Source organism: Cucumis melo, chromosome 8, assembly GCF_025177605.1.
Source record: "Cucumis melo cultivar AY chromosome 8, USDA_Cmelo_AY_1.0, whole genome shotgun sequence".
NCBI classification, from domain to species: domain Eukaryota; kingdom Viridiplantae; phylum Streptophyta; class Magnoliopsida; order Cucurbitales; family Cucurbitaceae; genus Cucumis; species Cucumis melo.
The window spans coordinates 1,491,397-1,502,075 of NC_066864.1; the positions used below are offsets into that span (position 1 = coordinate 1,491,397).

At 32.7% G+C, this 10,679-nt stretch overlaps 2 protein-coding genes across 7 annotated transcripts; both read left to right on the top strand.

Moving 5' to 3' along the window:
- On the top strand, positions 1–2,087 carry LOC103484446 (protein DELAY OF GERMINATION 1). 4 transcript variants are annotated; one of them, XM_051088572.1, is made up of 3 exons: positions 1–506; positions 710–761; positions 999–2,087. In XM_051088572.1, exon 3 carries the CDS (start codon positions 1,039–1,041, stop codon positions 1,828–1,830), a length of 792 nt encoding a protein of 263 aa, XP_050944529.1. In that variant the 5' UTR covers positions 1–506; positions 710–761; positions 999–1,038; the 3' UTR covers positions 1,831–2,087. The 4 variants fall into 4 exon arrangements, with proteins under 4 accessions (XP_050944529.1, XP_050944530.1, XP_008439733.1 ...); XM_051088573.1 differs by having other exon boundaries at positions 2–506; positions 1,039–2,087; XM_008441511.3 differs by having other exon boundaries at positions 3–506; positions 1,035–2,087.
- Positions 2,088–7,915: 5,828 nt separating this feature from the next.
- Positions 7,916–10,679, top strand: LOC103484447 (transcription repressor KAN1-like). 3 transcript variants are annotated; one of them, XM_008441515.3, is made up of 6 exons: positions 7,916–8,279; positions 8,931–9,309; positions 9,510–9,586; positions 9,683–9,719; positions 9,837–10,062; positions 10,145–10,679. In XM_008441515.3, the coding sequence occupies exons 1-6, from the start codon at positions 8,250–8,252 to the stop codon at positions 10,431–10,433; spliced, it is 1,038 nt and encodes a 345-aa protein (XP_008439737.1). In that variant the 5' UTR covers positions 7,916–8,249; the 3' UTR covers positions 10,434–10,679. The 3 variants fall into 3 exon arrangements, with proteins under 3 accessions (XP_008439737.1, XP_008439740.1, XP_008439738.1); XM_008441518.3 differs by having other exon boundaries at positions 8,031–8,279; positions 10,132–10,679; XM_008441516.3 differs by having other exon boundaries at positions 8,033–8,279; positions 8,969–9,309.

The following is a 10,679-nucleotide window of genomic DNA, read 5'->3' on the forward strand; positions in this document are numbered from 1 at the left end:
CAAGCTTTAAAACAAAGAAACATTTACCCATTTTCATCCTTTCTAAATTGTAACCCACTCTAGAGTTTACTATAAAACTCCCCCAAATAAATGATAAAATAATTCACAAGCTCTACTCATTTATGATGTGAAGAAGGAGAGAAAACAAAAGGTTTTCAAAACCGAGACGCCCACAATATAAACATATATACGTAATACATATACTAGATTGTTTAAAAATTTAACAAGGCCAATTTACGTTTTTTTAGAAATTAAAAAAGGGGAGGATGTAGCAAAATCAAGTTGGGTGTTGTTCGAACTTGCAAGTTGGCATAAATCTAGAGAAAAGAAGAAAAATGGTGATGAAATTAAGGGTATATTGTATCACTGTGGTGTGCATTTGTTGGGACATATTCATGGAATGAAACAGTGGACAGTGAAGAAGCAATAAAAATTTCTCCGACTTCGAATACGCCTCCTTGACTTCCTAAACGTCGTACCCATTCGACTGTTGCACCAAATCAAAGGTCCACTCTATCTCTCTCTCACTCTCTTATTTGTTTAATTTTCCCTTTTAGAGCACACCATAAATCAGAGCTATGACAATACCAAACCACTGGATTTGTTAATGTAGTTCTTGTTCTTTTTTTTTTTTTTTTTTTTTTTTTTTTTGTGTGTGTGTGTGTGTGTGTGTGTGTGTGTGTGTTTGTGTGTTTTAATGTATCATTAGATCTCTCCAGTCTCCACTACACACTCTCCTCTGTTTCCCTAGACGGCGACACGTAAGCTCTCTATATGTTCTCTTCTTAATTCTACTTCAATTCTATACAAATTTTAATTCAAATGTCGGATAGATATAGATAAGGTTGGAATTATTATTACTTTTAATTTCGTCTCAAAATAAGAACAAAAAAGAAAAAAACACACAACACTCAGTTTCTCAAACTTTGAACTTATGCCATGTTTTGTCGTTTTATACAATTTGCAATGTTGTATTGTATTTATATATGTATATATAGAGATGGAGAAGCTGATTAAGATTGGTAAAAAAAAAGTTAGATGGCGGAAAAGGGAAGTACCAGCGACCAAGCTGCATCGGAGCGGTGTTTTCTGGAGTGGATGAAGCTTCAAGAGGACAGCCAGAAGGAGCTTTTCCAAGCTCTTAGCGCCATCGAAAACAGAGTAAATTCAAACCATGAAGAAGCAGAGCGCCAACTCACCCAGCTTGTAGACAAGAGCATCGAGGAATTCCAAGACTACATTGATCGACGAATGCAGCTAGCCAAAAACGACGTGTCGCTATTCTTCGCCCCTGTTTGGTGTAGCACAAGAGAAGCTTCACTCCTCTGGATCGCCGGTTGCCGACCCACTATTTTCATCCGTTTAGCCTATTCCCTCACCGGGTACGAACTGGAAACCAGAATGGCGCAATTTCTTCAGGGGATGAAGTCGATGGAGGACATAGCTGGAGAGTTGACGCCGCAGCAAATGGAGCAGCTGGACAGTCTGCAGATGAGAACGATAAAGGAAGAGGAGAGACTGACGTCGGAGCTGGCGAGGGTTCAGGAGGAGATGGCGGATCAGACGGTGGTGGGAATTGCGATGAGATCAATGAAGGAGCAAATCGGGATTGAGGAATTGGAAAGGGCTTTGGAAAAGCAAGATGGGGAAATGGTGAGACTCATCCAACAAGCCGACAAATTGAGGATCCGTACGCTGAATGAGCTGACGGAGATACTCAGACCGTTACAAGCGGTGTTGTTCTTAGCATTCAGTAAGAAGCTCCATCTTAGCGTACGCGAATGGGGACAACGTAACGATCGAAGGCACGGCAGATTTCTCAATTCCTAAGAAGTTAAAATATCATATCAAACAAATTTTGGAACTTGCTTCACATTTCACAATACTTAAAAGGGAAACAAAAGAAACAAAAAACTAATTTTATGGTGTCTAGGTTTGTATTTGCTGTTCTTCTTTCACAGTATTAAATTTAAGTTGATATATATATATATATATATATGTTGCTGATCAATTAAAGATTGCATATCACTATGTGAGTGTTATTGGAATTGACAGAAATTAGATCTTGGGAATTTATTGTTTGAATAGAGTCAATAGAGTAGAGAGTTTGGCAACAACTCAGAAGAAAATACACACACACATATATATGATTAGGTGTCTTGCTCCCACCGATAAGGGTCAAAAATGAATTGCAAGACGCCCAAATATGAGGCGACCGCAATATTAACAATTGCCAACTTGCAACACAACTAAAACCTCGTCTTTGGGCTTTTAAGGGCAACAGGCAGAGGCGCAAACATTCATGCATGTAACTTTGCTTTTCTTCTTCTTCTTTTTGTTTTTCATTATCAGACACACCAATTCCAACTCAACTCCGACTCCGACTCCAAATCCCACTGCACACAAACTCATACACTCAATGCCTCTCTCTCTATTTCTTAACTATATATATGCTCTTCCAAATCCATATTTATTTCTTTATTTTTATACTATGTACGTATTCCATTTGTTGAACGTTAATCATGCACTCTCCCTGCTACGTGCCCTCACCTTCTTTCCCATCTTCCCACCACTTGACACCTATTATCCCCACCCCCCCCAAAAGAAAAAAAATCATTCTCAAACCTAATTCGAACTCTAACCTCTCTATGTTACATTTTCTCTTCACTCCAATTAAACCTAGACATTATTCAATTATTCACTGAGCTGTAACCTTTACGAACTTTCATGGAGAATTTATAAACTTTACCAAGGCTTTGCTCGACTAGAAAGAATGGTTCGGAGGCCAAGGTCATTAGGCAATCCAACAAAACTCCAACAGGGATGAAACTCGAGCGCCAACAAGGTTAATATTGCATACTCTTTGAACGGTTTATTGAAACTAGAGAAACTAACTAGTTTGAACCAACTTCAAAGCATGAGGCTAAAATAATCAGTAAATTTAGGTTGAAGTTCAAAATGATCAATAATTTTTAGGTTAAATGTGGAAGGGCCCTAACCGTATTTAACGTGAAAAATGTTAGTGAAAAGTTCACAGCAACATAAATGGCTGAATTTATGTTTAATACATTTAATAGCGTAAAACTACTCCTTAGACTATCCAGGCTACCTCCCATTATTTTTTCTAAACTAACTGTTCATACCTTTTTTTCTCTCTAAATTTTGAAATATACTTTTAATTTTTACATTTAATGCCAAAATGACCCATTCAATTTACATAATACTTTTTACTAGAGATAAAATTGCACTCTCTTATACAGTTTAAGGACATAAAATATTTAAAGTAAAGTACAAGTTTGTTTAGTAAATTACATACTTACCAAACATTTTTGGACTCAAATTTGTTATGGCAAGAAGAGTAGAGTGTAGTTAAAAATTTCTATAATTGAAGACATATAATATAATATATGTTAATGGTGAAGATGTGAAGTAGGAGAAATACAAGCGAGTGGGAAGATGGGCCGGGTGTCGTTGGCCCATTAGGAGGAGGAGTAAGGAAGGCGGAGGGAAACGGAACTGGGCCCTCTTCTTTGGACGTGATTTCTCCTACCGAAAATGCAAATATCAAAAGTATAGTTATCATAACTTCTTTTAGTCTTTGAATCGAATCGACTATTACAAAGAAAGAAAGATAGAAAAAGATGTCAAACAGAATAATGAAGTGGAATTCTTCAATGTAATTGATGCTTATATTGTTACTATCACCCATATAATTGTGAGATAGAAAGAGACTGAAAAATAGATGGTGGAGAAATGGTGATCATCGTGGTCATTTTGAATAATTTTGTAATGTAAAATACTTATATATGACTGTGATATAAGATTCTTAACGCTGGATTTGACTTTTATATCAAACATTAAATGTGATTAAATTGAAAATTGGAGTCACCCTAATACATAATAATTAAAGATATTGGAATAGAGTTAGGTTTTATAGGTACGTAGTGTAGGAGTTGAATGTAGTAGCTTAGCTTGGATGAATAATGGATATCCCCTCCCCCCCCCCCTCTTTACTCTGAAAGAAAGAAAGAAAGAAAGAAAGAAGCAACAGCTCCATCCATTTCAAACTCAAAACAGAACTATATCTTCACATTGATTGTATAGATTCATTACAATCCAGATTTATTACTCATGGCCCATTTCAAACGCACATTATGATTACAGTTGCAAATCCTTTTCATACCAAACTTACAGAAACTTTTATTTTAGTTTATTTTCCTTCGGTGTGGAATTCTACCAATTCAAATACATAATTGGAATATAATGTTAAGTACTGTCGTCACGTGGATTGATTTATTGAGATAGACCAAAATCGAGAATCTAAAATGGTAGGAGGTCCATATAAAAGCTGATCAACAAGTTAACAAACCAAAATTCACAAGACCCAACATTAATTCAACCCTCATGAGTTTAGGAGGTTAGTGTGAATGAAGGAACTGAAAAGTCATGGGGCAGACTAAAGTAAACCTAAAGAACCCATGAAAGCGAGCCTTGAGGATTATTTTCCTCCTAAAACTATATTGATTATTCAGTTTTTTCATTAAATTAATTAAGACTTACTGTGTTGTTCCATTTTTTGGCATCGACACAAATAATTAACTACTGCTAAGAGCATAGTAAGAGAGAACAAAAAAAAACTTCAGTAGTACTCTCATTGAGATGGATGGCATACGTCATTACACTTTTTGACCTATTTATAATTATAGATTTTTTTTCTCTATGTAACATTTAACGTTTAATGATGAGATAAAGTTTTATTATATACAACAAAAGAAGAAAAACTTTTGCCTGTGTAGTGGAACAAAACTTCATGTCTCAGTCTTTCTCTTAAAAGCTATGGTCAAACAATATTTTTTTCTTCTTTTGTAAAAAAGTACTACTTTACTTCACTGATTGCATTCAAACATTATTATAGAAAGTAATCATATATACTTTGAAATTGGATATCAATCTGTTTGAACTCTATGATCTGAAGAATAAAATGATAATAATTAAATTAAGGAAGCAACCAAATTGTGAAAAGTTTTCAAAACGTTAATGAAAGCTCAAAGTAATCAAATCTTTAATTATCTTGTCTTTTATCCCACTTTGTTAAGCTAATTAATTAATGACATTAGACCCTTTATTTAGTTGAATTATTTTGTTTTGTTTTTTGTTTTTATGGTAAAAACTATGATGTTTTGATGCCAAGATTGGATGGCTTCTTTGAATGAAAATAGTAAATAATAAAAGGAGTAACTTTATTGGAATTGAGAATTCCCTAGAAAGTCCAAAAACCAGAAAATGGAAAATGTCAAACAATCTCAACAATATAAGAAGACAAAATGCTTCACATTTCTTTCAAGTTAGGTCACCAAATAATTCAAATTTATGACTATACATGTTACATTGCATATATAATAATATAATAAATAATTCGTTTGCTTTTAATTCCAACAAAAATCTTGTTTCCCATTATTTATTTGTTTCATAATTTTGTCTTTAAGGAGTTATTAAGAAGAATGGTATAGAATTAAATCACACAATATAGAAATTAGTGATTAAACAAACAATTTATATCCACCAAAAATGTGATTGATCTAATAATAATTAAAATCATCGTCATAAGTGTTACATTGCCAATAATTTTATAAATAATCATAGGGAACAACTAATTAACATTCCTTGAACCGGTAGATGAAGAGAATAGGAAAGTTTTAGGTGTTAATCACTCCATTACAATTATTCAGCTAAGCTCTTACTAAAGGCCCCTACAATTTCTAAACCAAACAATTTAACACGATCCACATATAAATAATAGATACAAGTAAATAAATGATATCTTCTGAGGTTCCACATGGATCATTTTGATTTTGAGTATAAATTATGAATGATTGATGTATTTTTTTAGGGGGAAAAGTAGAACCCACATGCTAGCTAGAAATTAAAATTCATGTCATTCATAACACACATAGCCAATTCTTATATATATATATATATACACACATACATATATATATATATATATATATTACGGTACTCACACACTGCCATAAATAATGCTGCGGATTTTGCAGAATTATGTAAAGAATAGTTGCACCTTCTTAGTGGGGAGAATAAATTTAGGGACCCATTCAGTTCTATTTCCCCTCCAATTATTACCCTACGGAAACAAGTGCATATAATAATATATATTATTAGTCAATTGGGTAGGTGATGAAGCAAGCAAACCATAGCTCCTTTTTCCCAACTCACTCGTGTGGACTCATACTTCTACCGATAAATCACGTTTCGTTTCTATTCAAAAAATGTGGTAGATCATATTAGATTAGAATATATTTTTTATCCATTTTATTCTTAATCAATCATGTCTACTACTACTACTACTACCGATTCGCGTTCTGTCTTCATTGTAAATCTATCACAATATTCATCAAATTACTACCATTTTAGTTGTAGTAATTTTTGTTAGTTTATATATAATAAAGCATGAGGTAGGGAAATGAACGAAATGTGTTTTAGGTGTGTGCTTGTGGTTGGATGACACGTAAATGTGTGATGGTAACGCAAGAATTCTGATAGGAAATGTTAATGGAGAATTTGGGGGGTTGAAGTCATAGGTGTGGGGTTGCTACACTACACATTATATTATTTATAGACCATACCTTTAATTATTCTTTTACAAATTTATTATTAGGTTTTTGTTGGCTATGGAAGTTGGAACTTCTTAATTGTTTGCCTTTTTACACACTCCCACACGAAACCAATAAATAAGGCTAACCTTTAAGCTTCGGTTTTATTATACAGATACGTGTGCAACCACAAAATGGATTTTTCTTTATATTAATAATAATATTCATAAATCTGAACACATTGGAATTGGAATGTATGTATAATAACTTCTTGATAAAAGAAAAAAAAAAGTTTCTCAAGAAAAATGGAGTAAATGCATGTTTTTTTAGATATCACTTTCATTCTTTTTCTAACGTCACATTACATAACATATTGACACACACACACACGCACTATATATAAATATATATATATATATATATATATACCTAAAGTAAAGTCCAAAAAAATCTCACCTTTTTATTTTCAAATCGTCGAAGGCAGCTAATGGTTGCTGTTATATATATATGTTTGCAGAATAATAATTAAAACTGTGAATAACGTAGAGGAAAAACCGTGGCCTTCATATTTTGCAAATAAGAAAAGTCCAAAGTTTAGGTAGGAATTCATTGAAAAAAAGATGGATATAGACATTGGACCCCATGTATTTCGTTTTTCAATATCAAATCTATCCTATTCCTTGTGAAAAATTATTTAACAACCTCACTACATAGTTCTGATAGTCTCTTGAAAATATAAATTTAAAAAATAGATTGCATTTTTATAAAAAGAATCTTAATTAAGAAAAACATAAAAAAAATAGATCTACATTAAAAACCTTGTATTTTTTCTTTTGATTGATTATCTAACGAGAGAAAACTCTAAAGTCAAGTATGTGTTTAACTTAGAACAATTAGATATAAGACATTTTTTCGAAGAAGTATGTGTGGTTAAAGAACCATGTTGGCGTCGTTGAGGAGGATGATGTTGATTGTATAAGAAATGTTATAAAAGGTGAGAACCATTAGGTGCATAATCTAGATTCAAATAAGTCTAAGCATGTGTTAGCTACAGTAGTATATAATGTGTTGGAATAATTAATGGCTAATTAGAGGAAGTTTTTGTAGCATTGAGGCGAGGTACTAAGTCAATTAAGGTGAGAGAGAGACAACTGTCAAAGGAGAGAGAGAGGGGGGCCAGGAATGAAAGAAAAAGAGAGAAAGTCACATGAATATTTCCAACAGTTTTTGTGGAAATTAAACTCCATTGGTTAGCATTATTGGATTATCATTACAACCACAAGTGGTGAGACATCCAAAAATATGGTCATTTCTTATTTTTCTTTTCTTTTATTTTTTCTCCCATAAAAAAATGTGCATGAATGAATGGAAAAAAGTCCAAGAATATATATCTCTCATGAATCATGGTATATCTGATTCCAAATATTAAAACCAAGTTACTTTTAGATATATCAAAATATACTTCTCTCTCTCTCTCTTCTCTCTCTCTCTCCATATAAACATCAACCTGGAATTGAGTTCATATATGTTGATTATTTGAAGCTGTGGGGAAATCAGCTTTTTCTTTTGGTTCAAAGATTGAATCTTCAATTATTACCTACAAAGAGAGGAAGATCATATAAACTTCAGATATTCTGGATGAAGGAACCTCATCATTTTCAATTAATGGTTAGTATATATGTTTCTTTAATCCTTATTCTCTCTATTTCTCTAAAGAATTGACTTCAGATTATAGTTTGTGAGTTTGTGGTATATATTATTGATTTCTTTCTTTCTTTTTTTTTTTTTTTTTGGATTGAGTAGTCTTCCAATTGATGATCTTGAAAACACACTCTCCATTGTATTTTATGTATTGAAAATTAAACTATCTGTGAATGGATTCTACAATTATGACTAAATTGACCTTGAAGTTTTAGGTTTTGAAAGAAACCTAAATTTCATGGTTAATTAAGTCATCTGAATGGTGATCCTTTTGCAATTTTCCTTTGCACACATCTTAAATATTCTACAACAGAAATCATAAACAGTAAAGAATCGACACATATATCATTTCTTTGGTTGTTCGGACAGCAAGATAATAGATTTAGGGCATTTAAATGTCAAAATTTTACCCTTTTGAGAATTTGTTTAAAATAATATCCTAGTTTTTTATTCTCTCACCCATAACACTTGGGTTATAGCTATTGAAATACCACATATATGTTTGTGTAGTAATAAAATATGTAGTGTGGCAGTTGATATATATATATAACAAGTTAACAACACACATGCATATAAACTCATATACATATTTCCATATGGGCTTTTCTTGTCCCACAGTATTGCAGCAACTTATTATTGAATTTTCGAGACCGAAGGAAACGGAGTCGAAGTGATGAAAACGGAGCCGTTGAAGAGAAGTTGAATCCATTGATGCCGTCAAGAAAATGGTCATTATTTGATTTGAATGAAGAGGCAAGTGTTGAAGATGATGATGAAATGACAATAGAAGAAATAGAACAAAATGAAGAAAGAAAATATGAAAACAGTTCAGCAAATAATAATGAGAACAATAGTAATAATAATAATAACAACAATAATAATGGAAGAAGAACAGCAGTGAGGCAATATGTTAGATCAAAAGTGCCACGACTACGTTGGACACCTGAGCTTCATCTCAATTTTGTGCATGCTGTTCAAAGGCTTGGTGGACAAGAAAGTAATTATCCTTCCCTTATTCTTAATCCTTTTTAAACTAACTTATTGTTTTATCTTTTCATCTTTAACCTTTATAAGAGTTTATGCAATTATTGTAATGTTAGTTCTAGAAAAGGGTTAGAACTTTAATTTTATGTTTTATTTAATTTGAGTTTAGGTGATTTTATAAATAATGCATTTATATATAAAATATAATTGTAGGAGCAACACCCAAGTTGGTTCTTCAGTTGATGAATGTAAAAGGACTTAGCATTGCCCATGTTAAAAGCCATTTGCAGGTACTTCCAAATACTAATACTGATAATAATGTGATTAATTTTCGCTTTCCCAAACCCTAATTAACCCCACAAAATAAAAACATATTGCTTTTTCAGATGTATCGAAGTAAGAAGCTCGACCAATCAGGGCAAGGTACTAATTAATTAGGTTTTTTACTTCCTGTTCTTTTATTTATTTAATTTCAATCACTTTGAAATTGACAGTAGAAGTTTTATAATATATATTTTTCTTGGGTTAATTATATAATAGTTATAAGAGAAGCATGCGATGGGATGAGGATGGGGTTGATGCATGGAGGTGGCAGATACTACAATAGCAACAGTAATTGGGGGAGCAATATGAGCATGCTGCTTCAGCAAACAACTCACCAATATTCTCGTTGTTATCCATTCACAAGGCATCTACATACCCAATTTGGAACTCTTACAACACTTTTACACCCTCACTCACCTTATCATCCCACTCCTCCTTTCAGGTATTATATATATCGCTAGCTTAACTAAGATCTGTTTGGAATGCATCGAAACGCCTAATTGAAATGTAGATGTGGCATGCAGGCAAGTTTTGGAGCAAAAGAATAGATGGAGTACTAATTTGAATATGAGAAGAATGAATAATAACAATAATAATAATAATAATAATAATGGAAGCTGTGAATTGATGAGGAGAAGAGGAAATTATAATTGGGAAGATCAAGAGGGGAGTGATGTTGAGATGAAGAAGAAAGAGAAGAGATTATTGATGTTTGATGAAAAGAGAGAAGAATGGAATGAAGCAGAGCTGGAGTTAGGACTGAGGCATACAACAACTACTCAACAAATTACCACTGAGCTTTCACTTTCTTAAATGCCAACATATATAATATTAATTGTGTGTGTGATGTCATATATAGAGAGACAGAATAGGGCTACAACCATTACTTTTTTTTTTTTTGGTGATCAAGTGAAAGTTGGTTTATCAGTGCAGAGAGGAGAGATATGAGAATAATGTGTGCTCTCTTATTGCAAAATCACCCACCCCATAATTGTAAGGAATAATAATTATAGGGCAGGGAGATATTAAAGGAAATGAAGTTCTTTTTTAGTTGTTTGA